The sequence below is a fragment of the Heloderma suspectum genome, chromosome 4 (assembly GCF_057233095.1).
Source record: "Heloderma suspectum isolate Gila_16-S chromosome 4, 16-S_ref, whole genome shotgun sequence".
NCBI lineage: Eukaryota > Metazoa > Chordata > Lepidosauria > Squamata > Helodermatidae > Heloderma > Heloderma suspectum.
In genome coordinates, this window is record NC_139461.1 from 132,940,740 (window position 1) to 132,964,170 (window position 23,431).

The following is a 23,431-nucleotide window of genomic DNA, read 5'->3' on the forward strand; positions in this document are numbered from 1 at the left end:
GAACTGTTAAAAACAATTATCAATAAAACTATCAGGGCCTGATTAAAACTAACATGAAATCCTGATTAAATTAAACCACAGTTCCTCACAACATGAAAAACAGAACTCTGGTTTAATGTCAATTTACCAATCAGGTTCTTAAACCAGGATCAAACCATGGTTTAAGATTCTGGTTAGTAAACTGACATTAAATCACAGTTCCCCATTTTGGATGTAACTAGGAACTATGGTTTAAAGATACAAAGATCCAAGCACCAAAGCTGGCAGGCAATGGAAGGAGGAGAGAGTGTGGGGCCAATACTCATTCCTGTTTTAATGAACATGGTTAAGGAAGCTGAGATCGTTACATCTGAACTGGTCATTGTCATCTCCCAGTATCCTTTCTAAACCTTTTAACTTTCCTGGGGCTTAGTGCTTGCACAGATGGCAGTTTTCTGTACTAGGCATCCTCCTCCTCCTCTGGGATCTCTTGTGCTCAGCTTAAGAATGCAGCCAAGACAGCATACTCTGGTCCTAGACTGGTCCATTTCAGCTGTGTGACTTGATGGAGAATATTGTAGGCTCAAGTACACTACATGCCTGGACAGAGGACTACATATTAAATTTGGATGTTTAAGCTGAAATCAGAGTTTGAAAATAATTTAACTAAATCCAAAGGTTATCTTAAAATCCAAAGGTTATCTTAAAATTACTTCAGAGTGGATGTTGCCATCCACTGATCTGGAAGTATGCTGCTCCTTTCCCCAAGTACAATACTGGAAAAAGGTAACAGGGAAGAAATATACTGCCAAGCCCGAAACGTATTTTTTCATCACTGGTGGAGAAATGAAATATACAAAAATGAATTTCAGGTTTTTGGCTGGCATAAGCAGTATCCACCTTTACTGTATGGGAGGGGGAAATGAAATAATGAAGAAAATCATAAAGAAAATATTTTAATCATGTGTACAAGTCTGACAGTGAAATTCTATGTCTACTGGGCAGTAAGTCCCACAGAGGTGAATGTGGCTTACTCCCAGGTAAGTGAACACAGGATTGCAGCTTAAGAGGTAATTCTATTTTCAAAAATGGAAGTTCCCCCTAAACAATTGTGAAGGCTAATTTATTTATTTTGAAAATTTAAGCCACTTCTGTTATTTTCCCCATTCATATGCACACCTTTGAACCCGGGACATCTATTTTTAGCATAAAACAAGGAATCTGTCTTCACAGCACATTTTCTCCAGCTGAAGAAATGACACTTTCACCCCACTATGCAAGGCATTAAAATCCCACAGAAACAACATGATCTTTAACAGCCCCCATTCCTTCCTTGCAGCAATCAGCTTGTTTAGCCTGGCTGCCAAGGTGACATTTCCCTAAGCTAAGAAAACAATTTAAGGAGGCACGCCAAAGCCAAATCAAATAAAAATAAGAATAGGAGCTTGAAACAAGAGACATGCAAAGCAGAATTTCTTACCCTAAAGCTATGCTAAAGTAAGTGAAAGAGGAAGTCAGGAGAGTGCTACATTGTTAAAAAAAAATTCAACCAAGTAGTGCATGCTGGCAAAAGAGGTTCTGAAGGCCAGGTGATGTGCAGCCGATGTTGTGCAGAAGCTGTGAAAGGAGCTGGAAAAGTGTATGACACACCCAAATGGGCAAAGGGTGTGGGATTAATACTAACATCGGAGTTGGCATGTGCCCATCGCACTCCCCGTGTTCAGTGTTTATATTTTCAAAAATCTGAAGGTGTCCTTTGAATGCCATGCTGCATTTCCAGATAGAAGCCTGAAAGAGAAGGTGTGGAGTCTGCTGGCCAACAACCGTGCTCTTCCCTTGCATACCAGATGGCAGAGCAGGCTGAAAATGGAATCTTCAGGTGCCTAAGTGCAGAGCTTCTTAGAGACGTTTACAGAGAAGTTATTTAAAGCTTGCTAAAAGTATTTTGGAGGTTTGTTTACAGTAGCCTTGTATTTGTGTGTACTAGGGTACTCAAGATTTTATTTTATTTTTGATGCTGGAAGATTCCTTGACCAGGTGTGTACGTATGTGAAAGACAGCAAGTCAACAGAATGCTTCAGCTCACCTGAAACTAAAAAGAGCAGCATAGGAAGCACACAGTGACAGTTAAATGGAACCTCCACGTTCATCTGAATACCAGATGTCGGAGACATGTTGAACTCATGCGCTTTCTGTGGGCTTCCTGGACGCATCTGGCTGGCCAGAACAGACCTCTGGTCTGATACAGCAGAGCAATTCTCATTTTCTTCAAAGGTTCATCAGGAGGGGAAAAATGAATTGTGTGCTTGTATGTGAATGGAGGAGGAGGAAGCCCTGAACAAATCTGCAATGAAAATATGGGTGACACACAAACTGAGCTCCGCCATGGTAGTTGTGCACAGCATGTTAATTTTGTGCCTTCATGTTAGACGAGAAAAAAGCCAAGAGCAAGTTAGTAGAAACCAGACTAGCAGATTTTTTTTTGTTTTCAGCAGAGGTGGAAGTCACATTTAGAGTTAGAAAGTTTGTGTGTGTGTCTGTATACATACTGCAAGTCCATGTCTTATGTATACACACGCAGACGCAACATACGTTTCTACCAAGATTTGCATAGAAAGATTGGAGCAATTGATTATTATTATTTCAGAGCAGTGATGCAGCACTGGAGAGCCAGAAGTTAGTATGGAGAGTGATGGTCACGCGCAAGAGGGGGGAGCATGGGAAGATTTTTAGAAGACCTCGCAGGATAGAAGCGCTTCAGCTCTTACCCCATTACTCTGGGTGGAGTGTACTGATTGCTCGCTGGTCGAGGAACATGTGCTCATGCGGTCTGTGTCCTTGCTGTGTGAAGAGTGGCGGTGGACCTGGCGCTGGAGGGAGTCACTGTCCCCAGGGAAAGTGAAGGAACCAGGGCGGCTGACAGGGGATGCTGGGATGGAGCTCCAAAAGGAGCCCTTCTGCAGGGGGCTGCTGGGTGTAAAAGTTTCCTTGCCAAACGGAGAAGGGAAAGTCATTGTTGGAGGACAGTTTATTGGCGAGATGGCTCCAGGTCTTGATTTTCCCAGCGTCAGTGATCCCGCGCTGCTCCTTGAACGAATCTCCTCTGAATTCCCACGGCATTCTCTCTGATCTGTGTCTGCTGTGCCACAAGTGCTTCCTGGCGTCTTCCGGGGGCTCTCCATCGTTTTCATCTTGGGGATCTTCTCTGCTTCTCTCTCTGGACCGTTCTGCTGCACGGTTGAGGGATGCCTGCCTGCCTGGCTAAGGCCAGCCTCTAGTGTGATGGTGTGGGGAGGCAGCGAGGAATTGTGAATGGACATACCTGACATCTTGTCTGCCTCTGCTTGGACTGAGGCTGCAGAGGAGACCAGGACTGGGGAATGGTGTCGGACCGGCTGCGGGATCCGGGAAGGCCTGCTACGGCTGGAGCTAGGGATTCCAGTGCAGGTGCTGGGGCCACCGCCGCTGCTGCTGCTGACACCAGGACCACTGTGGTTCCTCTGATACTCGATTGGTGACGTCAAGGCTGAGCGGCCATTGAGAAAAAGGACAGGCATTTACATACAAATGGAAGGCAACGCAAAGCAGCTTTTCAAGCATGGCCTCAAATTAAGTTAGCCCAATACCGTATCTCCTTTTACCACCATAGCAATGTTTGAGATGCGTACTGCTTACTGCACACTCCACTTTTGGAAGAATAAACAGTCAACTAGGGAACATGTCCCCCACAGGAATAAAGATGAGAAACAAAATCCTTCTCTAACATTACAACCCACCAATGCATAATTTTATTTTTATAAGTCATAGAAATGTTTCATATTTCCCATTCTAATAATATTTGAATGATGAAGCAACAGGAAAAGAAAAAATGTACACATGGAAATGCACTCAGCCAGCCACTAAAATCTACACCATATACAAGCCTACTTTGAGCAAGATTAACATGCCTGCATACAGATAATTCCTTCTCCCAAATTTTATAACAATAATATTTGGACTGAGTTGATCAAATGTAAGGAAATTGTTTATTAGTGGGGAAAAAAGACATGCAAGAAATGTATAAAATATAATGCGACTCTAGAAATAATTGAAAAACAAGGGTGTGTGAAAAACTGGAAGAAAACAGCAGGGTAAGGAATTACTGTAGAAATGCAGAAAATTACAGTGTTATTTTTTGCACATCGACTTTAGCACTTGTACAGAATATTTAAAATGTACAGCTCTGTGTTGAAAAATATGTTTCTAATATCGGTGACTGGACTGTCTGCACACATGTACAAAGTAATATTTATATATTGCCTTATTTGCTGAAATGCTAGTAAGGCAGTGCACAGCCATTTAAAACAATAAAACCTTAAAACAATAAGAATAAGAACTGTAAAACATTAGAACATTACAACAATTATGAATTTAGTACCATGACCGCTTGGCCCAGGCCCTTTCTTTTCTTTTTCTTTATTATGCTTCCTAGAAGAACATGTACCCCAAATTCTCAAGCCAACAACAAATATATTCATGTCATCAAGAATTCTAACTCAGAAGTATTTGAAAAGCAACACAGTGCCATTTATAAAACTACTATCCAAATTATGGCAGGTGGTTACTTTGCTTAAATCGCTTTATATAAGTAATTGAAGGATACTATGAACAAGCAGTGGAGAACTGGCTTTCTTTATTTATCAAAGAATCCAGAAGTGAACTAATGAAAGTTGGTTTGTTATTTTTGTTTATATGACCCATTTATATGAAACATTTCGATTATAATAATAATGCAAATATGTTTGGATGGATAGAGAAGTTTAATTATTAGAAATGTTTATCTGTAATTCAGAGTTTGATATAATTGGGTTGGATTTAGATTTAATCATACTTAGAGCAGAACCATTAAAATACTATATGGAATTTGTTAGTCATGCCTAAATTAAGTCCTATTGATGTCTACTTTGACTACATCTGGATCCAACTCTATGTATTTTAAACAGAATATATTATGAGAAATTATTCAGGAAACCTCTCTAGAAAGATCAGGACAGGACAAGAAATTTAGCAGAAGTTCTTAATAAAGGAACCTGGGATACCCACTCTCATACATTCCTAATTACATGCAAGACAACCGAGATTTGCTGTGACAACCAAACTATTATGGCTGGCTTTTTTTGTTACCTTCAGTGTGATTCAACAAGATAGGCTATTGGCTGGAAACTGAGGCCTCAGACAAAGCTTCCGCAATGTCAGATCAATGATGCCCAGCTTCATCAGCAAACCCAAATACAGAACAGTGGTGCACATCTGTGCTGGGGCATTTTCTAAAATAACAAGACCAAGGAAACCTGGAAAGTTACATTAATACTGAAACGTTGAGATAGAAATGTAGTTCATGTTACCATTTAGAAAATTACGCTGGTTTTCCAAGATTTGGTTGATTTCATGGATCCATATTTGGCGGACTCCTGGACTGGTGGAATGCAAAACAAAAGTCTCCATAGCATCACCTGCTCTTGACGTTAGTGCAAATTTACATGGATCGTTGTCTACATTTTCTTCCAAGCAAAGGCAACTCACCTTCATTAAAAAAGAGAGTGTTCAGAAGATATCATTTTCATCCCCATTTGATTACTTTTGATTATACGGCATGCGATACCCTAAAACATGGGAATGGGGAATATGTATCCCTCCAGGTGTTGTTGGACTGCAAGTCCCATCATCCCTCACCACTGGCTATGCTGACTAGGGCTGATGGGAGTTGCAGTCCAACAACATCTGGAGGGACACACCTTCCCTACCCCTGCCCTAAACAGGCTGCCTACACTGAGCCATTCTCAATAAAGGCCAATGCACAGGCAGGTAGGTCACTAATCAGCCGCCCAGAGAGTTTCGGCTATTGGGCGGTATAGAAATGAAATGAATGAATGAATGAATGAATAAATAAATAAATAGTCAAAACTAGAAGGGACAAGGAAAAGCACAAATGACTGGAGACCTCTGTGCAACTGAGCCTGTTCTTACTGGAACTGGGGATGTAGCACTCATTTCTACTCCATTTTGGCCATAGCTCAGCCTAATAGGGCAGTCATGCCCTTCTTTGAAGTCCACACACAATTCTTACTATTCTGCCTGGAGACATACAGTGATGTTAGTGATTTGAAACTATAACTAAGTTTGTGCTCTGTGGCATTACCATAAGCCTGACAGCAAAGAAAAAATAATCTCTTCTGATTTAATAAAAGCTTCCCGGTCTCGTTGCCTAGAGGGGGTTTCTGACTTATCTCTGCCCAAGGGGATAAAGTTCAGAAGGAGTCCTTTTGACACCTGATTATTTTGTTAGTGATGATGGCGAGTGGTCAGGCAAATTTAACACGCATGTAACATTGAGAAAAAGCTAACAGAGAGGGCAGTCTTGCTCAGCAACCCAATTAATGAGATGATGATTCTTATTCTCAGCTAGGGCAGGCCCCTTCATGAAGCTGGGTGAAGCCCCTGCCTCAGCTGGTAGAATCCAAAGGTCAGGAGAACACACCCTGCCCGGTGCTCCAAAAAGCAGCGCTGGCTGCTCCCTTGCTATGGCAAGAGTGGCTGGCAGAGCTCTCTGGAGTGCCTTGAGGAACCCTCAGAACACGCATCAGGTGGTCAGACTCCCTGGGAAGCCCCGCTGGCCACTCAGGAGAGTAGCCAGCGCGGCTCTCCAAAGAGCCTGGCCCAAATGCCAAACTGTGAGGGGTCATTTCTTAGAATGAGGCATTGGTAGGAAAGTGGTTGTGGAGGTTTCCTGTGCTGCCCCGGCACAGACAGTTTCCAGGGCCACCTCAGCGCCAATGCCTTGCTCTGAGAAAGGACCCCTTGCAGCGAGGCATTGAAGGAGAGCCTTATGGTATGGAGTGGGGAGAAAGAAAGGGGGTGGTGGTGCCTGCTGCTGCTGCTGCTGCAATTGCTGGGGTGGGGGAGTTGTGGCTGGGAGTGGTGGGAGATGTAGGGAAGAGAGATCAATGACAAGACAGGCAGGCAGCCGACGTCATGATGTTGCGGCTTGGGGGGGACAGTGGCTGCTACTGTGGCCACCATCATTGTTATCATTCTTGGGGGGGAAGGGGGAGGAGGGCAGGTGCTACCACTGTTGCTGGGGGAGGGAAGGGAGGAAGAGTGGATACTGCCATTACTGTTGTCATGGCTGGGGGCAGGGAAAAGAGAGGGCCGAGGGGAGGAAAGGGAGGAGGAAGGCAAGTGCTGCTTCCGGGGGGCGGGAGGGTGGAGGAGGGGGCTTCCACGCATTGGCACTGTTGTCACAGCTGGGGGTGAGGGAGTGAAGAGAGAGCGGCAGCAGGAGGTTTTGCGACGGCCCTATTCTCAACATCCCATGTGTGCATTACCCACATTCATACATTACCCACATGGAGTAGGTGCTACTACTCTAGTAGTATGTGAAACTGTGCTGATGGCATAGGCATGGAAACCTTAGACATGATTTCTCCTTTTCATAGTTTACCAGAGCCACTGAAACCAGCAATGGGAAAGAGGCACCCCTGTTCTTTGGGTAGCATAGACCTTTTAGTACTAAACAAGAAGGAAGTTAACAAAGGAACACAAAATGCTACCAGAGACTATGAACAACCACACTCAAGCCAAAAGTATTCCATCTCAGGACAGCATTAACTTGCCAGCTGGCATCTGTTCATTGTACCATAAATAAAAAAACACAGCAGTTCTGTGCCGCATGTACTTAGAACTTAAGAGTGTTGGGTTTGTATGTAGGAAACCCATATTCAAGTTCCAAGTCAAACCTGGTCAAATTGTTTTTCTTTCAGCCTAACATCCCTCACAGGGTAGTGGTGAGAACAAAATGCTGCTTTCAGCTTCCTGGAGGAAGGATGGGATACATGTGTGATAAAATTCCACTCCAGGTTACTCTACTAATAAGTGGTGGTGAGGGGGAAGACAGAATAATACTTTGCAACAATTTTTGGCACTGTGAAGTGCAACCTGGGATCTGGACTGATGTATGTATAAATAACACAGAAAATAAACTCAGGAAGTTGTTCAACAAATGACCAATAAAGAGTACAGGGCAAAAAAAGTGAACAGTTGAGGCCCCCTGGTGGGAAAAGCCCATTTACAGCTTCCCATCTTAAGAAAACAACACTGAATCTTGCAGAATAGTAACCTTAGGACCGGAAGATACTCGGAGAGGAACCCAAGGTTTGCACTGAGACCAAGTGTACTGGGCTTTCAGGGACGTAATGGCAGTAACCCTTTCCATACATCTGGACTCTCCTCCCTGCATTCAATGATCACACAAGGGGCGGGGGGCACTGTGGTGGAAGACTCTCCCCCTGCTGTTGTATGGACCCATCCTCTTGTATGGATGTCGGCAGCTCTGCCTTTGCAGGTTTCCCAATTGCACAGAGGCACGTGGACATGGTATAGGCACACTGCATATGTGCCAGTGGACATGTGTATGACAGGGTGTCGAAAGCGGCTGCCCCTCCCCAGTCCTATGGGCATTCAAGAGGACTGGCCCAAATGTCTGAAGAGGGCTGGACTTTTTAAGGGGCACTGGCTGCTCTAGATCCACATCCCCAGCCTCATGTTAAGGCTGGAGGCTTACAAAGGGTCAGGTAAGCTCCTCCTCACTGGCCTTCACTTCCCACATTGGGCTGGCTACTTGTGCATCCCATCTGGTGCAATCCCCAAGCCTTATGTTGTCTCATGCAGTGGCAGGATGTGAGGGGAGAAGGGGGTAGAGCATTTCATGGACTAGATGAGGCTCCTGGGACGAAAGGTATGTTTTCTCACATACAACTAGCAGGAATTGTGGAAAACAATAGAAACACAGGAAAGGAGGGCTGGATGGGAAAATCTTCAAACAGAGGGCCAAGAGGAGCTGAGCTGGCCTCTCTCTTCCTGACTGTTGGCTTTACTTTCATCCTCCTTTGAAAACCTTCCCCCCGTGTTCCCCCCGCCCCCCAGATTCAGAAGCTGAATCTCAGAGGAAAGGCAAAACAATTTAAGATGACCTTTAAAGAGAATTTGAGATCTACTGGACAGACCAGTCTTTCCCAACATGGTGCCCTCAAGATATTTTGGACTACAACTCCCAGCAGCCCCAGCCAGCATGGCCAATGGTCAGGGATGGGGGTTGTGTAGTCCAAAACATCTGGAGGGTACCACATTGGAGAAATCTGGACTAGTCATCGGGATTAAAATGGAGCTTAAGCCCTAAGCCTAATGGCAAAACTATAAAAAGACATATATAAAAGACTTACCTTGATACTGTTTTTAAATAAGAATCCTGGTGTTGAGAAGCCTTTCTTTTTATCTAGTGGTTCACTGAATATGACAATCTGCTCAAACAGGAAGATCCGCCTTTCTTTGCAACGTGGCAAGAGTCCAGTATCCTGGTCTGTAACCATGAACGTATCTTGCAGCAACAGCTTACCCTGGGCAACAATTTTACCCTTAAAACAAAGACCAAAACAAGTTCAGTTAAACCTTCTAATAATCTATCAAATGAAAGCAGTTATATTATCAAAGAAAAGGATGGCTAATAAAATGTTTACATTCCACTTTTAAAAAATGCTGTCCTCACTACATTCTTAAGTACCTCTTTACAAATTTATTCCTGAAGCATCATAGTTTTGAAGAAAATGGAGCTGGGAATCAAAAAGGACCCCTGAAAAAACTGCAAAAGCAAAGACATTCACTGGGATCAAGGCAGTTAGGTTTTATGAAGAATACCAAGCAATTTCCCATGGAGATTGGGAAGGATTTTGCCACTATGTGTGATAATGGTTTTTGTCCACACTTTTTCTGAGTCACCTGGGGTGCCACAATCCATAGCTCTATCCAGTCATTTATAAATGTAAAGTTGGTGGGGTTTCAGGAATGTTGTTCCTTCTTCCACCTGATGTCCACGCATTATTAGCCTCACATGTGCAGGCCTCATTTGAGCCGTCGTTACTCAACAACCATGTGAATCGGGCCTAGACGCACTGGCTTCACATGCTCTACAGTGACCCTTGTTCAAACAAATGCAACATCCAATGTCACATGAGTACAAATGCTCTAAGAGGACAGACTGGTGAAGGAGAGAAACAATGAGAACTATGGCTAGGTACAGCCTGCAGAAGGCAGAGGTATGGTTCTAAGGCACATTCTTATATTCATGTCTTGCCCTCCAGCCACCATTGCACTGTTGGGTCACGACATGGCTGGGGCGAACAAAAGTGGAGACGACTTCTTTATGGTGTGCCCTCAAGCTATAACAGGAGGAAGGTGCTTTAACAGGACTTCAGTAGAAATTCTGAAGTTGAAACTAGCCAGAACATCAAGAAGACATTTATTTATTTTAAAAAGCATCTAGATGATTTGAAACCAGATGACTGTAAAGAAAAACTGCTGCCCATGAAGAAAAGGAATGGAGCACAAACCCAAGGAAGAACTTACATCAAAACCTTGTAAACGACCCACATTCATCATGTCGTTGCACCGTTTTGGGACTATACACATTACTTCTACAGCCCTCTGTTGAATAAAAGGAGAGAGAGAGAGATTAATCTTCCTCCAGATGGACAGGCTGGAGTGGAACCTTAGAAAATCTGAGAAGGACAACTTGCAAATGAGTACACAATTGGCTGTTCTCCTGATTGTCACATGTGCCACACCAGAAAAGTCGTACCAAAACAGTACACTCCTATATGGGTGGGACAAATCACACTGAAGACAGAACTTATTTAAAGGTTCCATGACCCCCTCCCAAATGGAATGGAACAGTTTAGTCTAGAACAGCCTATAGTACCCTACATCCATACACACTTGACTGAGCCAAGGGGTTGTATTGCTTAATGCCTCACTAAGGAATGATGCCCAAGTGACTGCCCTGCTCCAGAGTCTGATCTAGAGATGCCTCCATATCTGATTCCTATGACCATGACTCAGGGTTAAAGTCAGGCTGAACAGAGACAACTATCTGCAAGACACCTTGCATATCTGCAAGATAAGTTGATGATACCTTACTCATGGGTAGGTGCCGGCTTCTTACCTCTTTCTGTCTGACCGTCAACTTCATCTTTTCAGGACAATGACAGCTTGCCATTGAGGCTTTTAAGGTAGAAGCAGATGCCTCAAATTTTCTGTTTAGAGTTTTCCCTAATGTGCTATTTGTGTGATGCTTCAGCAGGGCCTCCCTTGCTGTGGATTGTGCAGGAGCTCTGGGCAGACAACATACGCCTTGGGTATAGAGAATGTATGTTGCCTGTCATGTAAGGAGTAGGGCCTGGGAATTATTTTATTAACCCTCAAGGATCTAACCATTTTGACTCATTCACTGCTCAAAAGCATCCATAATATATCTGTGAGGAGAAACAGTTATAAAGGTAGACGCTTGATCTGCTGGTGGAACAGCCAAACCCAGGGTCTTAAAAACATTAAATAACTTTCCATCGTGTGTGTGCATATGTGCATGCTAAGACTATTCAGATGAGAAGTCCGCCCTTGTTTTTATTTGGGAGAGGGCACTCTCTGCTTATCTCCCGAGTAAGCTTCCATTTCAAAGCTCCTATCACAGGTGGGATCTGCAGTCTGCAAGGTCTGTTCTGCACTTTTTGTATTCATAAGTACTAACTTTTTCCCTGCATGTAGTAATTGCAGAAGAATGCCAAAGGACTGATATTGTACTGACAAGCCTGAGGTCCTTATAACAGATGCAGAGGGAGCATCTAACTGAAGGTGGTGCTGTATCACACAAACATGGGTTCTCTGAAGCCCCTTAAGAATGTTCAACAATATCCTCCATATACAGTTTACTGTCTCTGCAGTTGGTACCACTTTATCTGGTTCAGGCTGGCTTGCTGCACGGTCTAAAGTTTCAATCACTGGAAGAAAGATACAATGCTGAAGGAGCTGGGAGGAGGAGGGGTGATCTGGGCTTCTGCAGCCCAGTCACGATTCAGCCACTGCAAAGATGGCAAGCATACAGTAGTCTTGGTGCACTGCAATGATACTGGCAGTGTGTGCATTATGTGAAGGATAAACGGAAGCCACAGGGATATCAGGTGCTGTCGGCTCCCTCCCATAAGATCAGGCAAAGAATGGCTTGTGGGAGCAAGAGCTTGCCCTTCCACAGTGCTCCTGAGGTAATCTGGATTAATTCTCTGTTGGTGCCTAGCTGCCTGTATATTGAATTGAGGACTGCTGGGCGAAACAACAGCCTGACACCTTGTGCTAAGGCACATTAGGGCATGGCTACAGGAACAAAAGGAGTGTGGTGTTAAGTCTCCAACCCATCTTTGTTATACTATCTGCCATTTACTAGCCTAGGAGGATTATAACGCTTTCTTTCTTTCTTTCTTTCTTTCTTTCTTTCTTTCTTTCTTTTGTATTTTTATCCCACTCCTCAGCCAAAAAAGGCTCCCGGAGCGGCTTACAATCAATGAACAAAGAAGACAGTCCCTGCCCGCAGGCTTACAATCTAAAAAAGACATGACACACAAGGAATTTTAGGAGTGGCATCTGCAGGAATCTGGATAAACATCACTTTCCAGTGCAGAAAATTCTGCCATCATAAAAATAATAATAATCATACAAGCCAGTATCATCTATACATAAAAATATAATTAAAAGAGCAGAACAGTAATTTTGTAATAATAATACTGCAAGATGCAGCACACTATTACTGCTTAACAGTTACTTTGATACTGATAAAAACATTTGTAAAAGCAGCACTGCTAAATACCTCTAATTCTGTTGTATCAAGATTAGCTTTTTTGGAGTATTTGAGGAAGTCCTGTAAAGACAAAAAATAACTATGAACTGAGATGTTCAATGTAAAACAGATATAAAGAACGGAGGGAGCAATCCTATGGCCCCTAGACAAAGTCTGGGGGTCCACAGGATATTTCAGATTCCTGGATCCGAGGTCGGACCCAGGAATATGAGCTCCCTGCCCCTCCCCGCTTCCTCTCACAGCCGGCACAACAAGGACTGTGCCGGCTGCCTCTCTGAGGTTGCAAAAGAAACCTTGGAGAGGAGGTAAAGGGGGTGTTCCTGTGGGTGGGGAGGGGACTGGAGAGGCTGGCATACGCCATATCCGGCGGCCTCCTCAGCCTCCTTCCCTCCCTCTCTGGGACACCTCAGCTAGACTGGTGAAAAAGTCCATCCAGCTGAAATGCAGAGCATAAGGTGCAGCGGAGGTGAGGATCGCCTCCACTGTGCCTCATGCTCTGCACTGGATACTTGTAAGCTTCTGAGTGTGGAGGCTTACGAGTATCATGGGCTGATCACATAGGATTGCACCCTAAATTAGAAAGTCTTGTTTTTCAGAAATTGCCGATGATAAAACGTGAATTTGTCTACCATTCCTTTATGGGACTTCTTGGAAGCACTAATGAATAGCATATCAAAAATTAAATTAAAATGTTTCATCAGCTGAAGAGATGCCAAATGGCAGAAATAATTTTTTCCTGACTATTCATTGATTGCTGTGCATCACTTTATTTCATCTTTTCCTTTTTAGGACATGTAGATGTATCCATGAGTAGGTAACCCTCCAGAAGCAAGCCTCCATTTTCTCAGAAAACTGTGTAGTCAGAAGGAAATCTAATATTTTTCAGATCAGGATTAACACCAACTATTTACAATCTTTTATTGCACTGTAGTGTAGACTACCTTAGTGGATACACAGTGTGAAACAACAAGAATTGTGCAGGTACTTTCAGAAAAATACTTGCTAAATGAAAAGAATTTATTCTATTTCCCCCCAACTTTCACTTTCACCTTCTCTCTCTTCTCTCTCTCAAATGGCAAAATCTCTTTTCAGCAAGTTAAGAGCTTCAGTGTTATTTTGGCTCCTTTGTTCTTTCTCAGTTCCCATTACTGCCCTAGCTAAGTGGTTTCAGTGCTCTCTCAGTAGCATTTCTCAAAGGTGTCCTTCCTTCCTGTCTACTGAAACCCTTACTCAGAGTCTCTGTTCCATCCCGTGTAAATTATTGTAATGCTTTGCTTACTGATCTTCTCATCTCTCAGCTTAAACCTGTTGGGCTGGATCCAGACTAAGTAAGTCATGCTTGTCCCATGGAAATCAATAGGGTTTAAGTTAGTCATGACTTACTTGTCCCATTAATCTGAATGGGACTAAAGTCTGACTGACTTAGTCTGGATCCAACCTATTATCTCTGTTCTCAACTCATCTACTCGTTTAGGATTTCTTTCTTTGCAATGCAGTCATGATTCACTTCTATGTGCTTCTTTTCACTAGTTTCCTTTATTATCTTTAAACTTTAACCTTAAAATCTCATCATAGGATTGTCTCTTCTTATCTATTACATCACTTTCTCTCAATTCTCCTTCTGGATTCCTTCATTCATCAAACACAAATCTTCTTATTACACCTCTGCTTTCTTATGCTCCCATCTGTGGCCCTTGTGTGTGCTACTCTCTCCCTTTAGATGTTCAGCTAGCCTCTTTGTCTCACTTTAATTATTAAAGTCTCATTTTCTCTAGCATTTCCTTCTTGAGGTTCTACTTGAGTTCTTTGATTCTTTTTCTACTTGTAGGTTAATTATTATATAGGTTTTACTTTGACTTTTTTGGCTTTCTTCTAGTCTCATACAGCTAGTTTTCATCTCCCCCCCTCCCCAAGTCCTCTTTCCTTTTGTCTCATGTTTGGATTGTAAACCTATAGGCAGAGACCTGTTCATTTTATTCTTTCAGGAACTTAAAAATAATAGTAGTTGATGATGATAAGCAAACTATAAGACATATTTATAAGACAAATGGTATTCCATTTTTTATGTGCTCCAAATGCTATACAGCAGGGGTACACAACCTTTATGGCCCTGGGGGCTGCAAGTGATACTGGGTTGGGGGCCACATACGTGTACGTGTGGGGCACACACAGAAATGTACACCATGCCTACATCCCAGCGCTCTTTCTCTGGATCACTTGACTGTGAGGGAGGCTGCTTCAGGATTGCTGCTTCCCTGCTGCCATTAGGTGGAAAAGCAGTGATTCTGGCTACTTTGGGGTCGCTGACAGAAGCCTCCTAAAACATCCCCCTCCCCCCGCAATCCCAAATAGGATTGGTGGTAATAGCAGCTCTGGAACAGCAGAGTTTTCCTTGCAGCCCAGCTGATCGGCAGGCTGGGTTACACAGAAAAGCTGGGCTGCATGGAGAAGTGGATGGGGCTCCACTGTTCACATGGAGAGCAACTCAGAGCCACATGCAACCCACTGCTATACAGCAATATACGTGCAAATGGATAACATGGAAAGTCTCTTACCTTTAGTAACAATTGGTACTTCATAATTCTTTGCACTGGTTTTATCAGCAAGTCTGTGAGCTGAAGTCTATGACCCAAACGCTGCTTCAGGTCCTAGTAGTAAGTAGTAAAATAAAGTTCAGAGCAGATCAGCACCCTAATGTGAGATAAAGTATTGTCAGGGAAGCTAGCCTAGGCCTGTTGAAGCCCACTCTGAGATACAGTTCTGGGCCCAAATTCTCCTTCAGATTTTCTCATTGCTTCCCTTATACTTGGCTCTCTTGTTTTATTTGGCAACAAAATGAACTGGAAAAAACTGTTCAGCTTTTATTTTTGCAAACGTTTATGCATAAACATGGGATTTCATTCTTCCCTATCCACATCCCAAAGGGTGGGGGGAAACAGAAGTTTTTCCCTTAAAGAAAATAAGAGTATTCTTTCATCCTGTCAGAGCTGGGCCTATCATCATTCTCCTGAAAGGAGGCAAATGGGTGGCCTGGCTTGATTTCAGTCCTGATTAAAATTAGCCCACTGATAACAGCCGATCATCACTGGATAGTCACAGAGCTAGACCATCTCTGGATGACAAACCTTGGGGCTGACTGATCTTTAATGAGGGAGAAAGATGGCTGCAGCCAATTGAGACAGAAACCAGCTACCTCACTCCAGTTTGGGACACGGATGAGTCACTTTTGTCCTACTGTCTCTCACTGGCTGGTAAAAGACGGCCATAAGATCTATCTTACCTATCTGTCCCTTGGACTAAAACGAATTTACCAATAATACCAGATGTCCAGTCAATATGGAAATGTCATGAGTCCTTTTGCATCTAGGGACCACAACTGCCCTTCTTGCTTATACTTCAAGCTAATACAATTCAACATTGTGAACAGAGTTTCACCCACAGGGCACAGTTGAGTAAATGCCTTCCTGTTGATTGTAAGTACTGATCTCCTTTGTTTCTCTTTGTTCATTCCTTCCCCCTCATTTGAACCTCTTTAGTCTGGTTTGGAAAAGCAGCTGGTGATCTGAATCCAGGTTACCATGACAACATCATAAGTTTCACTTAAATGAGTCAATGTAATCTGGCTTTCCAATGTCTCACAAGTATTGTATGGTGAAATCACAAAAAATGATTCTATGGTGTATGTAATCCATCTTTGAACTGGAGTATGATACAAGGCGTAATTAAACCCCAGAGCTAATGGAGGGAGGAAAAGTTCATTCATTTGGTAACAATAAACTAATTTCAATCTCAGCCCCAAATCCCAAGAGAGATAATCTATCAGTGACTGCAAAGAACAAGTTTGGGAATGATCATGAACATTTCCTTTCTACCCAGAAAGAGACAGACATGTTCCCCCCACCCCTTTGGCACTCACCTCAAAAAATGTATCAATGTATTCTGAGACAATATGCTCAGACTTTGGTTTGTTTTGGCAGTAAACTATGTACATGTGCAATCTTCTCTCCTGGAATGGGTGGGGGGAGAAATAACATAAATATTGTATTGCACAAAAATATACAGCAAACTGACAAAACAGTACAGATCATTAAAATAGAGACTACTATACTGTGTATTAACTTTTCCATATATTCTATCTCACCCATTTCCCACCTTGCACATGCTTACAATCACTTGGAATAATCAAATGTGCAATAGGCTGTACATGGATACAGACAGCAGTGATATTGCAATTGTAGCACCACCTTTTCCCGCCATGAGCCATGAACATGGGAAGCGCTTTGGCTATATCCATGTTCAGCTCAGTTTACACCTCTGTTATCTAACACACCAGAGAACCCAGAGACTTTTGGGACTGAATGTGTGGAGCAGGTAACATCATGTGTTAACTGGTGATGCTGCCAAATTTCATAATTAGTCGGCTTGCTGGTTGAACTTCACCTGTTCATTATGCTCACATTTTTAATGAGCCTGGACCTGTATTTTACAAATTTGCAATTATGTTTGGAATTGACTGCAAGCTTCTGAGCATGCGTGCTGAATTGGTTCGATCAACCATTTTCTTGCTTATGGTAAACGGTGATGATATCACTTTATCCCACAACCAATGATGTTTGAAGAAACAGCCAGTATACACACCTCATTTCCTCCATTTTCTGCTCACAAATAGCTTGGATTCCTATTCAGGTAGTCAGACAGACTCTGCACACACTCTCTCTTTTCCTCATCGGATCAGATTTGGGTCATGGTTGTTCGTACAGTACTTTATTTTATGATGCACTATGCATTTCCAAACCACAGCTTTGATATTGCGCGTGTGCAAAAGCTCATTTATGTGGAATGAGAGCTCATTTTAAGGGAGAACTCTTATCCAAGCTTACATGGGTGAGTTTATTATTATCTGAGGAAATAAATTCACCCGGACTAATGTTAACCAGCTTGAAGGCAGGCAACTATTATTTCCTGGGGGGGGGGGGGAATTAATAAATTGATTTGATATAAGGGTCAAGAGCAGTGGTTTTTGAACTTTCTGCCCTCAAGGAAACCTTTCCACATTGGCTTGTCTGCCAAGGAAACCTTGCAACCTGTCATGAGCTCCCTGGATATTTCAAAGCATTTCAGAGTGCACATTCAGCTCACAAGGGCGAAGCCTGTTGGATGTATTCTAGGGCATACCCTCATTTCAAGGGAGCCAAAGTAAGGCCCAGCACTCCCCTTTGGCTGTGCATTGCAGGTGAAAGCTTGATAGTGGTGGGTGACTTTCTTTCAGGAAGTGTAGCCTCTACTACTGATCTTCTGGTTCCCTGTGTAGCCTGTGTAGCCCAGATATAAGCCACAAGTGTTCAGTTCCTTCTTATTGTGTGGCAGTGAGGAAATCTGGCAGACCACCCTGACAGCTAAGGAAAGTTATTTTCTACATAGCTAAGTGCCCTTAACAAAGTACACTCATTGTGGCAACTAAGTGAACGGTATGTGCCAGCTGAGGAAGACACATGAAGGAAAATGGCCCCCGGTAAATGCAACAGCCATGACCACGGAAGCGTCTTCGGACAGCGCTGGCTCTTCGGCTTAGAAATGGAGATGAGCACCACACCCTAGAGTCGGACACGACTGGTTGGAGACACCTAAATGCAACAGCAGTCAAACATGCAGATCCACGATCAAAATTGCTTCCTCAAATATAGCAGAGAGGAAGCTCATACTTACGTGTTTAACAAAAAGTGATCCTAATTTTTCTGGATCCTCAAGGCACTTCTCTAATTCTCCTAAAAAGAAACTGAACAGAACAAAAAACAATTATTTTAATTTTTCCCTGCTTCATTATGGCAGATGACACATTCACAATAGTTTGGTTGCAGTTGCTCTGTGGGAGGTTACCACTTTCTGAAACCTGCTGCAACAAAGGTTTATGGAGGATGCAATAGTGAATGTCTGCACAGGGCTGGCTGAAGTCACTTTGTCTCTCCAAGCAGCCATACTACATTGTCCCAGAATTGTGCCCCACCTTGCCTCTCCCATAACACTGTAAGAAATCCCGGGGTGTACCACTGAGCTTGCAGACCACTTCATTAGTTCCCTTTAAACTACCACTGTCTCAAGCAAATGCTTGCTTTCACTGTGCAGCTGGGCCGGCCCTGAGCCTATGAGAAGAACATGTGGGAAAAAATTGTCGTTTTTTTTAGACGTGCAACAGTAATTTTATCTGCGAAAGGAATCTTCTCATAACATGGAACTCCCTCTGAAACATGGAGCAACTATCAGATATTCCATACCCTCCACATCACAGAAGTACATGGCCGATACTGAACACAGCGCACAAAGCTACATGTCAAGACACTCACTTTTTACTCATGTTCCTCCAAGCCTGAGCAAAAGCAAACTGAAACTTTAATGAGCATATCTAGGGAAAGGGAAATTCCAGCTTAGACGAATCATTACAAGACCCTGCTAAGAAGCTGGATCTAAGCCAAGATCTGTATATTGAGCAGTAACCACCTCTCATCCATAGGAGGAGGGAAGAGACAGATGGCCATTTGGGGCCTTAATGACCATTGGAACATAGTTCTTCCACCCACAGATTCTACAGAGATAGCTGAATCCTGTCTGAAATGCTTTGTAACAGCGTGAATAGTCCACCAGACAGTTATTCTTATCTGCAGACTTTCCAAATATAAGGCTCTCAGACACTCAGGGCAAGAAATGACTGCTGTTCTGATCGAATAGATCCAAAAGCTGAGATTTCATCTATGGCAGACTTGTCCATAGATTTCATCCGTGGCATGGACTTGAAGCTTTCAGCTAAATCCACATTCTTGAGCTGCAAGCTGAGATGAAATCAAGGGCTTCTCTGTAACTAGAAGAAACAGTGCTACTGAGCACTGGATGAATTGATCCCTAGGCACTAGACATACCCAGAAGTTAAGAAAGAGATGATTTTGACAAAGCTGCATGGGATGCATAATGGAAACAACTAATCAGAAAAAAGGCACAGCTCAGCCAGCTCAGCACTAAAATGGGTGGAATCATTGGAAAGGAAACTGTTTAAGAAAAATGGAAAAGGAAAAAGAAAAAGGAAAGTATCACTCCTCCCTTCCTTCTGCCCTGGTGATGTGAGCCTTGCAGGACTTTGGATAAGGCAGCTCCTCCGCTTGCAGATCTCCAGCTCACTCACTGGTAGGATTGTTCTGATAGGTGCTAATTGTCAAAATACAGTGGAATTTATCTTTTACCTTTGGGGTGATTTTCCCCACATCTTCAGTGGGTTATGAAAGATTAAAAATAGACAGAAAACTAGTTAATTGTTTTTAAAAAATATACATACTCTCTGTGCCAGTCATATATTTGATGAATGTTGCCAAACACAATTTTGTCTTTCCCTTTCATGTCATCAGGAACACCATCTTCTTTCATGAGTGCCATGTAACCCTGAAATAAGGTAGCAAGAAAAATGAACACGGGCCCTGCTGTGTTTTGGTATTTTTAACATTCCATACTGCTAAGTTCAGTTTTGGGCCCTCTATCATTCTTTATTCCCCAGGGACCACTGATGTGTTTTAAACTGATATAAATCAGATCGCATGCTCAGGATCTCTTAATGGCATAATTAATCGATGTTAAGTGATCCTGAGTAGGTACTCTTCCAGAAGAGTATACAAGAAGGGCCTTGCTCGATAAGATCAAGTTCCATCTAGTTCAGCATTCTTTGCAAGAACACTGCCAATTAACAGGCATTAGGTGAGTCACCAGAAATTAACTGGTGGCTCACAGCCTATCATCTGTCCACCCATGTCATACTGCATGCCTGTATTGAACACAGAAAAATGAAAGATTGACTCAGGGCCAAAGCATTTTTGCAGCAGCATCACTGAAAAGACAGTGTAAAATGCTTCCACATAATGGCCACTTATTGGAATTCTAATGAACTATGATTTACTGTCTTTAAATTTTATCAGCCTGGGTGCTTTACATATAATGATATTTGCTCTTTGACTGACTTGATTCATCAGTTCATGGGGCCAAGTTTGCAACAGAGGAAAGCCGTGAAGACTGACCAGTATAAAGTCCACATTGTGATATGAGCAGGGGTTTTCCCCCCAGTAAATTGAAGTTGATTGTCAACCTGCACAATCTGTCCTACATCCATTTTATTTTGAAGGGCTTTAGGGAATCCTGAAATATTGTCATTTCTATTTAGATGTTAGAAAACACACATCAGCACTGGCAAAGTTATTTCAGTACAGTTCATGGCTCTAATACACACATGTAAATCCCTGGACTGGTCTCCCAGATGCTATAGGTTAGCCAACAATGTCAAATCCCTCCACGATTGGGTATGTGGACACATGACCACATGCAGGAAAATTAGGTGTGAACTTGATTATACAACAGTTATCTCTGTGACTGCAGCTGCATGTTTTCCAGTAAAAATGTTCAGACACAGTTAATGGCTCCCTGAATGTACAGATCAGCATGTACAGGGGTTGTGTTCACATGCACATTTTTCCATCCTCCAATGAAGAGACAAGGAAACCATACATATGTATGGCAGCTCTGGTACGTGCAATGAGCTGCTCGATTATGCTGCATATATTAATATATATAGGAATACAGAAAATGGGATCTCAATGCAGTTTCTAATGGTAAACTCATCATAGCTTAAGAAGCCCTGTGACTATTGCTCCTTCACAAATATCGGCAAAGGTAAAGGAAGTGGGTGGATTCCCCCTTGCTACTGGAACTCTGCCCCCCCCCCCCAATCTGGACACCAACCCAGTTTAATTCATTTTTAAAGTATCAAATTACCTTACATCTATGATACTTGCTTAACTTGTTGCCTCATTCAGGGGGTGATTCTTAAATCTATTAACAGGCATGTTTATTAAAAGGTGCTTCAGCTGTCCCTTCTATAAAAGAAAAGCTGCCACCCATTCCATTGCCTACATTCCTGTACAAGGATTCAACACAGCCCTTCACTGCCAATATATTATCAAGCCAGTCTTAAACACTCAACAACTTATTCTACAAAGTGGTCAAGAAACAACATGCAGTGCTGATCTCTGGAAACTGTAATTATTGCAAGGTTTTAAAGTGTTACATCTCCAGCTTTCCATAAGATATAGCATTGGCAGCTAGTAAAAGCTCCTTTTCAAAGGTACTTTACAAACAATTATTGCTAGCATCCCAACAATATCAGCAATGGTTATTTGGAAATTAGAAGTCTTAATTTCATTCTTAACCAAAAAGGGACCAATACAACAGATGACAAAGGATGTATGGTAGATTTCCCAAAGTATTTGCTGGTAATATCTTCCAAAGAGGGTTGGATGGAGGAGAGTGGTGTGTTCCTCTTTACACTTCCAAGGGTTGTGCTTCTGATCTGACTGAAAGAGAATTAGAAACATTCTACGTTTACGAGGATAAAACATACCTCTACAACGTAGCCAAGATCTCTCACGTAATCTCGTTCTGTCTCCACTAATTCCTGTAGGACATAGCTGCAACGTTATGAAAAGTGAAAATGGTTAAGGGAAGAGTTTAACAATACAATTAATGTATATATGTCCAAATACAAATTACGGGAGAACAGTGTGGAATTCTTTATATTTTAACTGGCTGATCAATTGTTGAGAGCCAATTAGAATAAATCAGTGAGCTAAGGGCACACTGGTTTAGTGGTGGCAGGGGAGAACCATTAGGTTGTAATGTTACTGTTATAGGAAACGAAAAATAAAGGCGACCTCAAAAATGAGTGTTTATTCAATTGTGAGTTCTTTTGCTGCAGGTAGGTACTGTGTGGTTTCTAAAGTTTTGTACAGTATTTAAAAGCTTTAGGCATGAACTAACGAACGAACGAACGAACTAACTAACTAACTAACACCAATGTGGTCAAGGCCAGGTAATACTACTACTTACTTTTCTTGGGCTCACACATTATCTCCATATTTAACTCTTCCTTAAATTAGCTGGACCATTATCATCATCCCTATATTACAGAGTTGCAAGTGGGGGACTTCTGGACTCATAGCTCATGTCCTTATGCACTATAAACCTACTTTATTTTAAAATTTGATTTTAATTTGATTTGATTTTGGAGCTCAGAAACAGATTTAGGCAAGTCGAGTTTCCCCATCTCTCCCCCCTGCCCCACATCCTCCCAAAATCTGCTCTGGAGTGTCCCCCAACAAGGGGAGCTGCAGGGGGGAGGGGAAATCGTCCCTCTCTCATTCACTGATGGAAGCAGTTCTAGTAGTGAAAGGGGCTAACTGGATACAACTCTTAGCCTATGGTTGTCCCAAGGCCCCCCCCCTTTTTTTGTTTGAACAGGAACTGTTTGTCTGACAAGCGTTAATTTTACTTCATCAAAAGTGTACTCGGGGCACATTTGGCCTAGAGGAGACACTGATGGCAGTGGGGTTTGGCCATATTGAAAAGACTTAACAATACATACGCTTAATCCATGGTTACTTATTTTCTCTATTTCTCAGACCATACACAGAAGAAGGAGTTTCTAAAATGGATGTTAATTATATGTTGTTCCTTAAAATAGTACCACCCTGATCCAGCAATCCCTTGTGGGCGTAGTCTTTCTGATGAAACAAAAGCTTCCTGCCTGCAAGGGCTTCATTCATTTCAATGTAGGGGGAAGCTACCAAAGCCTGCTGAGATACGGAAGGGATCTCTTAGTTAGAAATTGTTAAAAACAAATTATGGTGAAATATGATATGACTAAATTACATG

At 42.6% G+C, this 23,431-nt stretch overlaps 1 protein-coding gene across 3 annotated transcripts in view; it reads right to left on the bottom strand.

Moving 5' to 3' along the window:
• Positions 1–23,431, bottom strand: part of TRIO (trio Rho guanine nucleotide exchange factor) — a 339,772-nt gene that overhangs the window by 19,387 nt on the left and 296,954 nt on the right. For all 3 annotated transcript variants that reach the window (XM_084850577.1, XM_084850576.1, XM_084850575.1), the window contains exons 39-48: positions 22,122–22,188; positions 20,016–20,119; positions 18,401–18,470; positions 16,611–16,700; positions 15,250–15,342; positions 12,704–12,754; positions 10,417–10,494; positions 9,237–9,428; positions 5,364–5,541; positions 2,748–3,505 (exon numbers count right to left, since the gene is read on the bottom strand). In XM_084850577.1, the coding sequence (XP_084706703.1) occupies positions 2,748–3,505; positions 5,364–5,541; positions 9,237–9,428; positions 10,417–10,494; positions 12,704–12,754; positions 15,250–15,342; positions 16,611–16,700; positions 18,401–18,470; positions 20,016–20,119; positions 22,122–22,188 (1,681 nt within the window). The remainder of the gene's footprint in view (positions 1–2,747; positions 3,506–5,363; positions 5,542–9,236; positions 9,429–10,416; positions 10,495–12,703; positions 12,755–15,249; positions 15,343–16,610; positions 16,701–18,400; positions 18,471–20,015; positions 20,120–22,121; positions 22,189–23,431) is intronic.